The sequence below is a fragment of the Nesoenas mayeri genome (assembly GCF_963082525.1).
Source record: "Nesoenas mayeri genome assembly, chromosome: 2".
In the NCBI taxonomy this organism is placed as follows: Eukaryota; Metazoa; Chordata; class Aves; order Columbiformes; family Columbidae; genus Nesoenas; species Nesoenas mayeri.
In genome coordinates, this window is record NC_137543.1 from 128,247,809 (window position 1) to 128,264,763 (window position 16,955).

General features: G+C 36.9%; 1 protein-coding gene across 1 annotated transcript in view; it reads left to right on the plus strand.

Moving 5' to 3' along the window:
- HIBADH (3-hydroxyisobutyrate dehydrogenase) overlaps positions 1-16,955 on the plus strand; it is a gene marked incomplete at its 5' end in the record, with an annotated part of 81,702 nt that overhangs the window by 4,445 nt on the left and 60,302 nt on the right. The window contains 3 exons of the mRNA XM_080340592.1: positions 3,492-3,652; positions 8,429-8,538; positions 11,104-11,225. Of these exons, the coding sequence (XP_080196718.1) occupies positions 3,492-3,652; positions 8,429-8,538; positions 11,104-11,225 (393 nt within the window). The remainder of the gene's footprint in view (positions 1-3,491; positions 3,653-8,428; positions 8,539-11,103; positions 11,226-16,955) is intronic.

The following is a 16,955-nucleotide window of genomic DNA, read 5'->3' on the forward strand; positions in this document are numbered from 1 at the left end:
TGCAGATGCTTATAGCATTGATGGGATTAGTTAAGCGTAAGTGTATATGGGTTAGCAGAATATCTATCCTTAAATGTCTGAATTATACAGTTATTTCAAAAATGAGCCTGTGCCATTTATCAAAAAGTAAATAGTGCCTAGATATTCAAGCTGGATGTCTCTTTCCATGGTAGCACTGGTGGAGTTTCATGTAATATGAAGATGTGCAAAAATGTGTCTTCTTAAACATCCTCCATTTGGCAAGCCCCCACTCTTAAGTAGTCATTAAAAACTATGCCATAATTCTAAAACAATTGATTCACATTTAATTGAAATCAGCTCTATTAGGTGTGTCTGTGAGCTAGTTTCTTCAGTCCTTTAAAGTCAGTTTCCTATATTTGAGTACCTGGGGACCTAGACATTTTTCAGAGCTGTTAATCAAATTATATCATTTTAAAGTGGCTAATTTAACACCAGGCTGTGAGAAATTAAACTAAGAAGTCAGAAACTGAGTGCGGAATTGGACTATAACAGGTCCCAGTTGCTGTGGATTTGAATAAGTTCTAGTTAGCACAGGACAGAAAATGGACCCTGATTAATGAACTAAGACAAGAAAAAGTCATCAGAGACAGACAAAAGGAGAAATAATGGAATACATGACACAAAACTAGTAATACCGATCAGTGTGTTGCCTCATATTCCATCCTAACTGTTGCTATGCCTTCTGGGGATGTTGCAAAATGAAAACTTTTAAGGAAGGCCTTATAATAGAAGGATGAGTTGGTTTCATGGATGTTTACATTGTGAGGAGCTGCCTTGGAGAAGTAATAGAAATGGTTGTTGGCAACAGGTCTGTCATTGCAGTCCAATTACCAAATGTTGTCTTAATAGTAAGACATGATGATAGTCATGAAAAGTCATCAAAGCAAAGCAGTCATATATGACCTGGTAGAGAAAAGTAAGGCAGGATGCTGAGAAGTATTGTCAGAAGTTCAATGGGCAAAATGTCCTCCTCAGTTCCCAATATTTCCATGAAGATCAAGGCAAGATTATGTGTATTGAGGCCTGTGGCCAGCCTCTGAAGTATCTGAGATCTCAGATATGATAAAGGAGGAATCAGCAAGGTTTAAGCAGTTCATGGATGGGTCTTCTGGGCTGCAGGTATGAGTGACAGGCATCACTGCTGGTGTCAGCACTGATAGAGAAAAAATGTATCAAGAAAGGTTGACTGCATCTGTTGTATATTGTGCTGCACAGAGCAGAATCACTGATTTATTTGATTTGTTGGGCGTGCTCTGGGTAATATAGGGCAGTATCTAAAAAATCTGTTGCTGCAAGGATGCACTACTGACGCATACTCGATTTGTCTGCAGGAATCCACAGGCCCTTTTCTGCAGAGCTGCAACCAGTCTAGTCAGTCCTCAGCCTGCAACGACATGTCATGCTCCAAGTACGGGACATTGTGTTTGTCTTTGCTGAACTTATGGAGGCCCATTTTTCCAGTCTTTCTGAATGGTAGCTGTGCCCTGCAGTTTTTCAGCCATTCCCCACAGTTTGGTGTCACACATGATCTTGCTGAAGGTGTTCATGTCCCATTATTATAGTCACTGATGGAATTTTTAAACAGCAGAAGCCCCAGTATTGAGCTGTGGGGAATATCCCACAAAAGTGCCTGTTGCTAGTCTTTGAACCATTAATCACTGTTGTCTAAGCCCAACATTCCAGACAATACTTCTTCCATCAGGCAGTCTTGCAGTCCAGTCCAGTGTGTACTTTCCCTATTTGGCTACCAGGATACTAGAGGAGGTTGTTTTGAAAGTTTTACTGAAATCAAGGTAAATAAGATCCACTGGTATTAAGGGATAGAGAGATGCTGCAAACCGGGACTTGAACCTCCACAGAAAGCTGGAAGCTTCAGGCTAGCAAAAGGAGCAATTTTAGCTTAGGGTAAGTGACATAGTGGGGAGGACTGACTCATAGAAACTTCAAGAAGAAAAAAAAAAATAAGATGATTGCTATGGCTGATGATGGTGTTTTAGGTTCTTTGTTAACTTGCTTCCTAGGTTTGACATGTAGCACATCTTAAAAAAGTGGTGTGCTCTTCTCCTAACTTAACGCAGTTTGCACTAAGTGTTTTCCCAGTGCAGTTTTATTTTAAATTGTGCTACTTCACTAGCTATGTAGTTGCTGCAGGCATCTGTGGAAACTGTCTCAGACCAAAGTTCTCTCAACGAACCTGATTTATTAGATGTGGCACTTCCAAAATAGTGCTGCAAATGAAAGAGCATGACCGTTGCTGGCTAAGAAGGAGCTTGAAGTCAGAAAGACTTTAAAGTGATTAATCAAGTGTTATTGGCTAAGAGAGGATTCTTTGCTAAGCATTGAGACCTCAGAGTCTAGATCCAGCTTAGGCACATTTTCTGTACGTTCTGTACAGAGTTACAGTAGTTCCATAGTTAGTGAGCCTTGGTTCTGGCTGCTTAGTTGTCACATGCCTTAGTGTTTATTCCGCATAACTTTTTCCTTTGCTGTAAAGGAGAAATTATTTTATGTAATCGGCAAAGAAATCTTGGCAGTGCCAAATTGTGCTGCCTTTGAATTAGGCGTGTTTAGAGTGATGAGACAGTGATTGCAGTAGATGGATGCCTGCAACGCTGCTTACTGTCCAGCACTTGATACGCCTGCAATGCGTATCCAGCATTTGATACTCGCTAACAACTTGTAAAAAGTAACTGACTGAAACGGTAGTATTTTCTGTAGATTGTAGATTATGCTTTATAGTTCTATATTGGTAGTACAGCAAATAGAATACAGTGGTTATTCCTATAAAGACTTCATTGTTTTGTATTTATGCTGTAGTTTGTTCTAGTTTTTAGTATTTGCTTTTAAACTATAGTGCAAGTGATTACATGGCTCAAAGAATTGGCAGTGATTTATTATTGAGACTTTTATGTTTAGGTTAGTGGTTTATATCTGGGTGCAGGATCAGAAGAGTCTAGTAGTTATCTGTGAGGGGCAGCCTCAGTCCATTTCTAGAGAACAGGTACTAGATCCCAGGGCTGCAACCAAAGCTGCAAGTAAGGAGTCTGTAAAATATATATAAAATTTGATATTGCATTTCCAGTTTAATATCTAGGTACATAACAAAACAGAGACAAGGCTGCATATTTTAAGTCTGTGTTTGAGCTCCTCTCAGACTAAAATTCAGAACTTAACTTTCAGGGATGTTACTCAAGTTTGATTATTACTATACTTTTTGAAACACTCACATTTTCATATTTAAAACAATTTTCTTTGCTATGTAAAAAGTCGTTCAGGGATAGTATTTGTGGCCCAATGTGAAATATAGTCTACGGTTTAAATTAGTTGGAATAGAAATCACTTTTCTGCCCTTTTAAATTATTTGGATTGTCTAAACCGGTGCAAGCCAGTTACATGCTAGCTTTTGTTACCTCATTGTTATGCATTACTCTAAAATATAAATATATTGATATTTATTGTTTTAAAATCAGTGTGTTCTAGGGCAATGGCTTCCAAAACCCCAGTTGGATTCATTGGGCTGGGTAACATGGGAAATCCAATGGCTAAAAACCTGGTAAAACATGGATATCCAGTTATTGCATATGATGTGTTCCCAGAAGCTTGCAAAGAATTTCAAGACTTGGGTGCTCAGGTATAGTAATAAACTTTCTTTATTCCAACAATAACTGTATGTATTGAATGTTTTTTGCATGTGATATTTTTAAAATAATCTGATTTTTTTCTTGGTTAAGATCACAGTTGGAACTAAAACAGATTAATAAACACAATCTGAATCTGGGAGGTTTCACTTAGAGCAAAGTAATGATTCTAGTATTCAAGAAGAGACTGGACAACACTCTCAGACACATGGTGTGAACTGTGGAGTTGTCATGTGCAGGGACAAGAGTTGGACTCAATGATACTTGTGGGTCCCTTCCAACTCAGGACATTCTATGATTCTACTCTAAGTCATTTTCATGCCATTAGCCAGAATTGCTAGCTTGTTGGACTTTGCTAGCTGTTGTGGGGTTTGTTTGTTTGTGTTTGGGGATTTTGTTGTGGGTTAGTTGATTGGTTTGTTTCGGGGTTTTTTGTTGTGGGTTTGTTTGTTTGTTTGTTTCAGGTGTTTTGTGTGTGTGTGGTGGTTTTGTTTTTTTTTTTTCCCTTTTCTCTTTTTATGAGAGTAGGTTGATGGGCTGTTCTTTCACCCCCTCCTTTCTCCTGCTTCCTCCTCCCCCAGGTCTAGATGGCCAGTGGATGCTTTTCATCTGGTTCCTACTTTGACCTTTTCAGGTTAGGTGACCCTAGTTAAAAATTCCTGCTGGCATAGCTATAAGGGTAATAGGGACATATGAGCTTTCCTGCTGCTTCAAGGTGCAGTCCTCAGGGGCAGGGGAAAAATCTAATTATTTAAGTGCTTACTCTCTTGGAGGTGAGGAAGGTTGTGGTGAGAGAAGAGGAAGGAATGAAAAGGAAAAAGAAGGGAAGGAAATTGGTCACATTAAGGAGGTTTACCTTCCTGCCATATACTCTGTGAAATCTTGGCCCCATTCCAGTCACTGCTGTTGCTTTTGTCAGTCTGTTAATACACCCAGAAACCCATTCAGTCTCTCAGAGGGTTAGGACTATCTTTTCTAAGTGTCTGAAATGTATTTGAATGTTGTTAACATACTTCAAAGCTACAGTAGTTCAGGTAGTTGTGTTGGATGGATAGGTCCATAAAACACTGAAACAAAATAATATATTCAAATAATCTGATGTGACAGTGTAGAGGAAAGGAGGAAATTTTGCAGCAGTGGTAAGGAAATCGTAGGTAGAAGAATTGTATGACTTGAAAGTCTAAACTGTTGGAGCTAATTGCAGTTGTCTTAAATAACAAGGTAATGTCAAGATTCCCAAAAGATAAATTGATAAAGTGCACCTGTTGATAATTAATTACAGTTCCCCCCTGAATAAGTACCGAATCTTGGCCTTAAGAGGGAAAGTAAGCTTTTCAGCTTGTTTTCCTAGGTGCTGTTTTTATTTTGTTAAAGCAGCTGAGACTCTCAGGCATGAACCAGACCTGCCTTGGTAAGAGGTTAGGCCAATGGAAAAGAAGTTCATTTTGAACAATTGGTTGTATTTTTAATTTACGTTCTGCAGTAGGATCTCTTTGCTGGAGCTGACCGTTTGGATAGCTTATTACCATAGTAATGGAATCCTTGGCATCTGCTGCAGAACTTAATGTGATATTAAACGTGAACTGTAATGCTTTTAAAAATAAAGCCCAAAGTACGTTTTAAGATTGTAAATCACTAAGAGAATACATGGGTAGGCTTAAATACAAATAAAACACACTTAAATAAAATATGTGAACATAACTTCCTCTTCTTGATCTATAGGTGTAAATCCTACCCCAACATTTTTTTCGGGACTTGGAAACTTGTAGGTCCAGGGGGCCTTATAGAAACTACTGTAGAAAGAACATTGGGCTCCAAGGGCTGCTTTCTCTTTGGTCTGGCTGGTAGAGTAAAACCATCGGGAGTGTTACAGAGGTGAAAAGATGCCCCTCGAGAGACAGTAAATCTTGTCAAATGTCCATTGTTTAAAGTCAGTGCTAATCCTAAGGTATATGGAGGATGAGGGATGTTTGATCATAAATCTGTGTATTCTGTGACTCCACTTTGTTTAGCCTCTGAAGTAAAGAGCTGGGAGGTATCAATAGTGCATGTCAGGAGGCAGCCACTTGCCTGCTGGTGGTGAACAGTAAAGGGAAAACGGGCTGAGCAGGAGCATATGGAACACTTGGGGTGAAACCTGGAGAAAGTTGCAGGTCTACAAACAAGGGAGGATACTGAACAGTGCTGTGAGCAAGTAGGCTGCATCTGCGCTCTTCCCCTTCCTCATAGTTATCTCTTTCTTTCTCATACAGTGGAGTGCATATATGTTACACAGTTACTTTGCTTCACTTCACACATCTTTGAATCATCTCAAATTTGCAAGTTTGAGAGTGTTACTGAAGTAATCTAATGCATAAAGCAGCGTAAAAATGGATTTTTCTTCAGTGTATTCAGTGAGAATGGCATCTCAGGCAAGCAGAATTATTAATTGACGGATCATAAATATAAAGAAAAAATAGTGAAGCGTTTTGGAACAAATCTAAGCAGATGTGTATACTGAAGGGCATAAAGCAATGACCAGTATGAGGAAAACTTTCCCCTATCCAGTTGTATACTGCAGAACTTTGCTTGAACCAGCAAGTTATCAGAATATGTACAGAACTTACTGGCCTGCTACTCTGAGCCAGTATGGTCTATACTAGTAATCAGCAATTAGTATTTGGTGAATTTTTTTAAAGTTACACACATACTCTTAATGATTGCAAATGTTTAATGTTTTTTAATAGCTTTCAAGTCATTTAACTTCATTTCTGAGACAGGAAGTCCCAAATAAAAAACAAGTTTTCTATGTTGCTTGTTGAACCAGGTAGATAGGTTTCCTCTGGGATTATTAATGGTATTTGTTGCAGTACCCAAAAGCCAAGAATGACAATTCCCACTTTAATTCCCACTTTTTTTGCTTCTTCCTCTCTCCTCTTCTAATAATACACATTGGGACCAAACCAAACTAGAGATACTTGGAACTAAAGACAAACAAGTCATACTCTATTATATAAAGAGCTAGGCTCTCTGGTCTCCAGGGGAGCAAGTCATAAAATTAACTAATCAGGGATAGAAGCTTTTCTACTCATAATTGCCCCATTTATTCCTCCTAACCTTTGTTCTTTAGACTAGAGTATGTTTCCTTTAGTAATTGTGTATTATATTTTGTGTAGTATTAACTTATACTTTCAAAACAGAAACTGCATGTTTCTAAGTCACATCTATGTCAGTTTCTTGAGGTTTCTTTGGGGTTTTTTTTGAGAGAGCGGGCTTTGCTCAGTAGGTATGTACAGTCTAGCCTTCTTTTAATTTTTTGCAATAAGTAAAACAAAAATCACACTGTATCTCAGAAATCCTTCAAGATATTTATTATGCAGCATTTCTTACCAATATGTATACACCTTGCTTTCTTTGATGCTGAGACCTTATAAAAGAATTGTCTATAAAAAGATAATATATTTACATAAATGCCTTTGGTACCAAAATTAACAAAAATTATAACAAATACCTGTAGTTAAAAACAGGTCAGGAATGGTGAAATGAGTTCATAAAGTTGTTTATTTGTCTACATTATGGAAAAGAAGCAATTTTTGAGGTTGCTGTTAAACTGCAATGTCTTCAACCCTGCAGTCATGTGATGTGGAAATTCTATTTTATTGACACTAATAACTGCATTTTATATTTTGCTTATGACATTTTTTAAAGTTTAAAAACTCAAGGCATATAATATATCTAGAAGAATAGATAATTATAGTGTTAAGGTTCTTCTTCATCATTCAGCCATAATAGCTGCAAAATAAATACTGTAAGCCCTATCCACAAACAAAATCTACTTTCTGCTGATCTTAATTCCTGCTCAGAACCTAATTCCTTTCAGTAAAACTACCTGAATGAGTGAAATCAGATTTGATTTTTGTGGACTGAAGATATAAGAATGAGCTGTAGGTTTTTTGTTGCTGTTTTGCCTGAGCTGTCAATGTGCTAACAATGCATTTTTTTAAAGAAATTAATTATTTAAAACTAATATTGGACAAAAGTATCAGTGGTAGATGTCTTCTGGGTAAAACTCTGCGTTCTTTGAGTTCATTGGCAAAACTCAATACTTTAGCTGTTGGTATTTCACTTGCTGTGAACCTTAAATACCATAGTGGTGCCTCTGAGAATGAGCTGGGGAAGGTAAGTTAGGTGTGTTTATTTAACAACAAGTAGTTAACAACATATTTTGAAACTTATTCAGACATTTTGGGTGAAGTATGCCTGAGCTGATAATTTTCTTTTTTTGAAAATGTCAGCCATAATAGGAGAATTATCAGTTTGTCTGATTTTTTTAAGAGAAGGCTTAGAGGTACATTAAACCTTTTTTTTTCTTTTTTTCCTCAGTCTTCCTCTCTTCCAGTGCTGTATATAAGCCAAGGAAAAGAGTGAGATTTTTGTCATTCTTAGTCTTGTCCCTCTTTAGAAACATTGTAGAGTGCTATTTTGTACAGATGCATTGTTTATAATAAATTGAAGATACAAGAATGGGTTGATGTGATCCCTACTGGCAAGTGTTCTGGAGGAACTTCTGTAACATGACATCCTTTTCATTTTTTTAAATTTTTCTCTTGCTGTAGCCAATTAATCGACATTTCCATTAGGAAGCCAGAGTTTGTCTTGTATTCTAATTTTTCACCTAGCTTGGTTGTGACTGGTGGCCTGCAAATATGAAAAACAAACCCAGCAAACATGTTTGACATTTCTTTTTCAGAAAACGTAAGCTTATATAATTATTTCTTTTTCTTTAAAAGGTAACGGAGTCCGCAGCAGATGTAGCAGAAAAAGCAGACAGAATTATTACCGTGCTGCCTTCTAGTCCCAATGTGGTAGAAGTTTACACAGGAGCAAATGGAATTCTAAAGTAAGAATTTGCTATAGTCTGGAGAATTCCCACTCCTACTCAAGGCTGTGTTAACACAGTTTGTCAAATGATGGCTGTTGCTGTAACTCTTGCTGTGCCTTCAGGGCCCTTAAATTGATGTCCTACTCTGTTTTGTCACTATTGATATTTCTAATTACCTGAGTTCTCTTAAGCTGTGCTTGCTTTTGAATGGCTTTTGGCTAAAGTATTAATTATATTTTCAGTATAATATAATAAAAATTATAAAAATAAAAAATATAATAATAATTATATTTTCAGTAGAATAATAGTTTATGTGAATTTGAGACAGCTTAATTGACTATTATCTATCTTCTCAGTTGCGTGTTTCTTTTATGGTAATGTGCTACAGATGAGTAGAACTACAATATTTGCTGGCAAAAATTATTTGCTTAAATACTTTTTTAACTTGAAATCCTATAACTGAAATGTTCTGAAGAGATGCCACTGTGTCTTGTAATATTAATGTGCATTAACATAGAATACCTGACAAGGCTTTATTAAGTTCTGCTCTTATTATCTGTTTATTACACAAGAAATTATCTTAAGAGTCTGTTTAATCTGAAATGGTGCTTTTCAGCTTTTGCGGAGGGATTTCCACTGAGCCTAAAACCCATAGTTTGCAGAATTCTCTTACTCAGAGTCTTTGGACTTGCCAAATTAAAAAACAAATAGTATTTAAAAGGCTCTTCTGGCCACATGTGCACTGCTCCTAGCAGGCTGACTAAGACTACTGAATACTTTTGAGTATCATGTCGGATCTTACTGCTGTCCAGGTTAATAATGTGAAGAAACATTGAGCAGACAAAAGTAAAGTAGATTGTCTAAAACTGATGACAGCTTTTTTAGTTATTGATTATAGGCAATATTAAGGTTCAGTATTTAGAAAATCAGATAGAAGAGATGGATTTTCCATTCTCCTTCCAATATAGAGAGTAATAGCTCCTTCCTTCCCTTCCTGTCTGTGGTTTAATTCCCCACAAAGCAGGGCTGAGCAGATCTAAGCATCCGCAGCTTAGACCCTCCAGGGAAGAAGGGTAATTGGATCAGTCCCACAAAGCTGGGCAAACAGCTGTGGGAGAACTGGATCCAGGATGGCAGTGCTTTGAAGACCGATCGCCAGTGCTTAACTGATATAATACAACCAGCTAATCTTTTGAGTACCTAGATGTGGAAAATCCTGCGGGGGAGCAGAGGATGTGGCGAGCAGTCCTGTACTGCTGCAGTTCGCAGCCTCCTTGTTCAAAAGAAGGAAGGGTAATTTGACAGTAGTGGTTAACTGTCACTGAATCACCTGGTCATTGGTCACTGCTTTGACTTTGGTCATCTTCTGAACCTTTTTAAGCTTTACTGAAGAAAACATTGATACTCTGGAGTATTTAAGGGTTAGCTTAGTCATGTTGGTGTGTTACCAAGCAGCCTGTGCCACTGCTCCTTGTCCTGAGCATAAGGAGAGATGATGTAGTGCTGTCTGTCACCTAACTGCAGCAGCTCATCCCTTCTGTGAAAAAGGACCAATTCTGGGTTTACGTATTGCTGTTTGTCAGGAGCTATAGTGTGGTCCACAACTGTGTGTATATCTATCTATCTATCTATCTATCTATCTATCTATCAATCAAGAGACTACTTCCAGCTATCTAGATAATTTGATTCAGTGAAATTCAATGTACTGCCAATAGCATGTAAGGTGCACAGAGGCTCTTCATATGTCAGGTGTAGCTTTAAATTATTTATCTTTTTATGACTGAAAAATTATGTTGTTTTATTTTTTGGTGTTTGCTCATCCAGTGGACAATAAATCATGGTGCATTTGAAAGGAAAGGGGGACAAAAATATAATAACATAATAATTTTTTTTAATTGTTGAGTGCATTAAAAAAATTTAATTACTTTTTTTTCTGTAAACACATATCCAACTTTTTGTGTTCTACAGTTTGAGATACAATTTTTCTGCCTAAGTTTACTAGCTCACAGTGGGAAAACTTATCGTTTTTCTCCATGCTTTGCTCTAAGTCTGCAGTGGGCTTTTATGGTGGTAGTTATGATCTTTATGTAGAATAAACTGTAGCAATGATTAAAAATTCAATCAGGCTATTCTGATAAGAACTTCAAATATTCCATATCTATATAGAAGTAAAATTGTATTGTTATATATGAAACTTTAGGCCATATCAACATTTAATTTGGTTGCTTAGAATATATCTTAGATGATCTGCTTATGATATACTGCTCAAGCTTGCCTGATGGAAGGTTTTCCTAATGCACCCTTTTTGTGTTATTTTTTGTGTTATTTTTTAATAATACTGTGTAAGAAGTCCATCTTTTTTAGTGTTCAGGTTTTATTGTGTTTTGACTTACCCCAAATTGTGCAGTATGCATACTCAGAAGTATACATACTGAGGAGATCTTGCTCAATAGTTTAAAACTTTGTTTTTATTAGTGTACCAAAAAGTGCTTGTACATTTATCATGCTGAGGAAAGCCAGTGCCATGGTAATAGTTGCAGATGTTTCGTGCAACAAATACTTACTAATTAATCTTTATTTTAGGAAAGTGAAGAAAGGCTCATTGCTAATAGATTCCAGTACTATAGACCCTGCAGTTTCAAAAGAATTAGCTAAAGCAGTTGAAAAAATGGGAGCTGTTTTTATGGATGCCCCAGTTTCTGGAGGTAAGTCTTCATTAACAGTTTACCTCATACAGGACATGTCTCTCTGTTTGCAGTCTCAGCCACCAATTTGTGCCCTTGTTGGTACGTGTTGCTTTTCTTTGCTGTATGTAGAGTATTATTTTTGTTTGTCTGTTTTGTTCCATTACATTAAACAAATGTATGTTATTTTGGGCATATTTTTAGAGTATAGGATTATTCTTTTGTGCTAGACCTGGAGAAATCAAGCTTTCATGTGATATCCTACAGTGGTCCTTTTAATTTAACTTCTGAAAGAAAATTGTATTTTTATGCAGGTAATCATATATCTTCTGTCTCCATCTGTTTTGTTTTGTTTTTTGTTTTGTTTTGTTTTGTTTTGTTAAAGAAAGACTGTTTAACATTAAGCAGTTCTGCTACTTTTTGATTAATTAAAAAGGAGAGAAGGAATAGGGAAGAAAGAAATTTGTTGTCAAGAAAAAACAGAACTTTCCTCTCCTTTTATAGCAGTTGGAAGAATGTAGGTGATATTTGTGTATTCTTGAAGTTGCTAACTATTGATCCTGTATTTAATCGCTTGTAAAAAATAGTATAGAGCAGAGAAGTCTTTCATTTTATGGACAAAGGAAAGCAGAAGCATAAAATTGAGGTTTTGAAACAGAACCATACCTGATTGTTATTATTGTTGAATTCTTCTCTAAAACCCCTAGGACTGGAAGGTGAGAAAACCTAATTTTTTACAATCCACTCTAAAAATTAACGTAAGTGGCATCATAAGAATTCTTTATTTTCCTGTCTTTAACGAGGTAATTCAGAGAGTTATACCTGAGAGAGAATAAAAATTGAAAGGGTAGAAGAGAATTTGGCCTTACAGAATTTGTCAAAGATATGATGCACAAGCTAGAAAGATCATAGCCTGAATTTCAGATAATGAAAATGAATGTGAGTGAGGAGCAAAAACTAACCATCTTTTTAATTTTCAACTGAACACTAAGGCAGTATTTGGCTACACACCAGACGCCAAAATTTTCATCCAAATTCTAATGTGAAAAGAAAGTAGGAAGACCCAGGTAGGCGATATTGAAGAATATAATGGGGAAGATAAAATTGTTGCTTCCCAGCCAAAATATTAGTCTTTGTTTTATAAAGTTAGAGAACTTGTCAGCCTGGAAATAAAAAACACAGGAAAAAAGTCTATTGTGGGTGGATTATATATCTACCTGATCCTTTTCTAAACATAGCATGGCCTTCTACCTATCTGTTGGGCAATTCTGACATCTCTTATGTCAGGGGTGTCAAATTCATTTTCACCGGGGGCCACATCAGGACTGTATCAATGTAACTGCTCCTAAATTTATACAGGCCTAAAATTACATTCAGCCCTTTGGAGGCAACCGCGAGGCTGATGTGGCCCCTGGTGAAAATGAATTTGACAGCCCTGTCTAAAGTGGTTGTCTTCAATCCCTTTGCCCCAGATATGTTTACCTGAGGGAATTATTTACCTTTTGGAAACATCTGTAATTTGTTTTTACCTTTAAGTTTTTGCTTGGAGGCTGACTACGCTATAGCTCCAAAGAAAAGAAAAAGGAAATAAAAGTTTAATTCTAAAACAACCCTAGCTGTTTCGTGGGTTTTGTTCCTTGATATGTTCTTTAATAGTAATGCCGATACTGGGTTAATATGATACCATACAGTTGACTAGGCTGAATACAGAAGTTGGTTTTGGTGTTAGTGGTTTATCTAAATGAAAATTATTTGCTGTTTAGTGTCTGTTACTGGTTGAGTGATATTCTGAAGGAGGGGGAAAGAATTGATACTTAGCTTTCTAGTACATACTATGTTTGTGAATGCCAAGGAGTGCTCTGTACAAATGATGTTTAAAGCGGGCAGCTGCTAGAAACGTGGAGAAGTATGTTTAAAAAAATGCTTTAATGTTATGCTTTGTTCTTCTAATATTTCAAGACCTAATACATCAAGTCTTTGGGGTATTTTTGTGTCCTGACTGCATCGTTGGCCTTCAGACAAAACACTAAATGGAGAAATATGCTCAGCTCTCTAGAAATTGGCAGGCGTTATGGTGTTGCTGTGCAAGGCAATGGGCTTGGCAGGAGCGGGAGGGAGGGAGGGTGTCTGTGGGAGGCAGCGAGGAGGAGGAGGACATAGCAGCGGGCCCCAACCGCGCTCTTTAGACCTGTCTGTTTACCAGCTGGTTTTGGCAGACTATTCCACTTGTGTTTTTAGGTATTTGGGTGTTGCCTGATGGACATCAATGTTTATTTACACCGTGAACATGTTATTTCACGAACTAAATAATATTTTGAAAATTGCTTTGTCTGTAAACCTTATGGAGAAATAGTGATGATTTTAATCCCGTCTCGACACTGCAAATTAAGTATCATCTTAAGGCCTAGCGTTAGTGCCAGATTTTAGTGGCTCGTTTTCAGCCCTGCCCCGAAAAGATTCTCTCCCTTGGTCTTTTTTGGATGGGCCTGTGTGCCAATGTAGTAGTGTCATCTTCATATGATCAGCCTACAGTGTTTACTTGCAGCTCACAGTCAGGACTCATTAAGTAGAAGTTGATGCAGCAAGTTACTATAGTGTTATTATGTATTAACTGACTTCAGAAAATACTTCTCATCCCAGTAGTTGCATGCAGATTATGCTGCTAATGCTGTCCAGAGATAGTAATCGCTTGCCTCTGGGATTAGGATCTTTTACAGGTCTGCATGAGAAAGTTGTGTCAGAGCTCCCAGTGCTGCCCTGCTTTCTGAGCTTTGTGTGTGACAAATGAGGAAACATCTTCAAAATCTGTGTTTATTTAATATATATATTTTTTTTAATTCTAGAGGAGTAAATTTATCTTCTTGCGAAGACTGGATGCTGATTCTTTGTATGTATAGAAGGCTTTTAAAGCACACATTATCACAGAAGCATATTTAAAACTGACTTCTGTTGGCACTGAAGACACTACTGGCTGAGTAAGGAATCTAAATTTAGCCTTTAAGAATTGTGTCAAGTTTGTCCTCCCACTGATTTCACTGAAAGTATTATGCAGATTCTCAGCTTGCAGTCCAGAGCAAACTCTAGCAGTAATGTCTCTCTTCTTAATTCAGTATACAAAATATCCATTTTCTGAAGTACAGTAGGTGAAGTATTTTCCTTATTTCTGATGTGGTGCTTTCTTCATTGTAGGCATTGTTAGTGTTCAGATATTACCTTTTCAACTTTTTCCCTTCCACTAACTGTTGAAATTATTTCAACTCCTCTTTTGCTTTAAATATGTTGTACTGCATTCTGCTGGAACTTCACAAAAAGATGTGACAGCTTGATTTCTTTTTCCGGCTTTGGAGTTATGCATAAACTGTTTTCAGTTCTCTTGTAAGTATTGTTCTTTAGGTCAGATAATGAAACATAGGTAGATCTTTTCCCTCACAATCTACTTTAGCCAAGATAGTCATCAATAAAAAAGTCAGACTGTTAATTGTTAATAAGAGCTGCCATGTAGAGAACTGTAGTCATGCTAAAATGGTAATAAACAGTGGAATAAAACTTTTTTTTGTAGGAACCATGGGCTGGAGCTGGTTAGAAAAGGTTGGAGTTTCTATTCCAGCTGTCATTTCAAACTGTTTCATCTTACAGTACTACTTCCATAAACTCAAGCTAACTGTTAAGGGACGGAAAGAGGATCAGTGGTAACATAACAAATTGAGACTTCAGCTCTCTGGTAATGAAGTAAAATGTGAGCCCTTGAAGAGTGAATTACAGACTTATTCCATGTATGGCCAAATCTGTACTTAACATGGAGCTAAGAATGTTTAGAAATACTGTGAAGATCTTTTCTTTGATTTCCTTTCAAAGAGCAATATATGTCATGGTTTCAGCTTTAAATAGATAGATAGATAGATAGATAGATAGATAGATAGATAGATAGGACACTCTCTCAAAACTGGAGAAGAGAATGAGAGAATGTATTTCAATGGCATGACCAGACTGAGAGCAGAGATGAAGCAGGCCAAACAGAATAATTGGTGAACATGTTTCTGTTACTTGTACATTGAAGGTTTGATGCAGTGTGTTTTCCAAGGGAAGAAGAGGAAAGGGCCTTGCAGAGGTGTTAAGACTATGTCTGTGCACACTAGTGCTTTGAAAGATTGTTTGGAACACTAGACTAAATAATAAAAAATGAGTTGTTCAAATGTTGCATCTCTTTGCTTCTAAGTTTTATTGTAATAACAAAGCATGGTCAATATGTTTGCCAGAATAAACTGGTTAATAGACCTCTCTTCTAGTGGAGAGTCTTCATAGAGCTACTTTTTAGCTGGCTTTCCTAGGCTGTATCTGTTTATTTAGCATTGTGTATTTTTTAGAGAAGTGCCATCTTATGACTTTATAGGAGTGGAAGAGTTGGTTGATTGATTGAACATCTCTAATTTGAGAGATTAAGTACTCTTTTTAATGAACAGAAGACATGAAATAAGGATTTTCCTGTATTCAGTGATATAGAGGGGTTTTTTTGCTTTTGGCTTTTGGCTTTTTGGTTTGCTAATGCAGTGATAGAATATCTGTCAGGATCCTTGAAACACTGTAAAAACAAACCAGGTTCCTTAATTTAGTGCTAATAATTCTGACTTATCCCCTTCAAGGGCAGGTGTTCTTGTTGGTGAGGAAAAGATCTAAAAGTGTAGCAATATATGCTTCGTTGTTATTTCTGAATTTATGCTTCTATGCTTTACTTTTAAAGCCTGAGTGTGTGTGGAGTGGCCACAATGTTCTCTGTGCTCCGAGTACCAAGCATAGCATTTTCAACTTGCTGCTGCTCTTCCTCAGTTGCTCCGTGTCTTGCCCAGTGTTTTCGTTCTTGACATATTTCTTAATTTCTGTGTTTACATTTTTGCTGAATGCATCTGATCACTTTTTTTTTTGGTGAAGTTTGTGATCTAAGGATGGTAGTAGAAATTAAGATGTACAAACTTAATGTTAAAGGTATATGAAACATGTTATTGAGTTATTCTGAATTTTAAATGAGGTAAAAAGAAGTAACTGATAACAAAAAAGGGAAAGATTGGGTGGACCAAAATGAGGACAAAGAAATACGTAGAAATCTGAGATGCATAAAAAGCTTCTGATTCCTAATAACTTATGTTGAAAACTATTTAATAATAATAATGTTTGTCCAAAAAAAAAGCTGGTTTAATAGACCTCTTTTGTTGGAAAGAAGATGGAAAGGAATGGAGATCTTGAAAATGTTACACATTGGCAAAATGTGTATTTTGTCACCAGGGAGGGAGGAAACACAAAGCCTGTGCAGAAACCACAATGTTGGCAGCAGCAACGAGTTAGATAGTACATTTACTGATTTGCTGACTTTGCAAGCGTATTTTTCTTCTGTGAGTCTATTATGCTTTTTGTTTTGTTTTATGAAGACTGCAAAAGGTAGCAGAAGGCAAGGAAGAATAAACAGATTTGTTGAGACTATCATCTAAAAGTGTTCAGTGGGGTGGAGACAATTGTTCCTACAATGACTAAAAGGGTGGAATGACTGATCTTATTAAAGTGTTGTGTATAGTTTGGCTATAAAACTGTGTATAGTCTGGCCAACTAGTGACCGATGTGTGGGGAAACGTATCTGTCTCCGTTTATTCGAAGGTGTAAAGATGAGTTATTGAGGCTGGCCCAATGAGATCTAACCAGGAATAATAGGCTGGAAATTATTAAGGAAAGAAAAATGCATGCGGCGTCTACCAGGAAAAACTT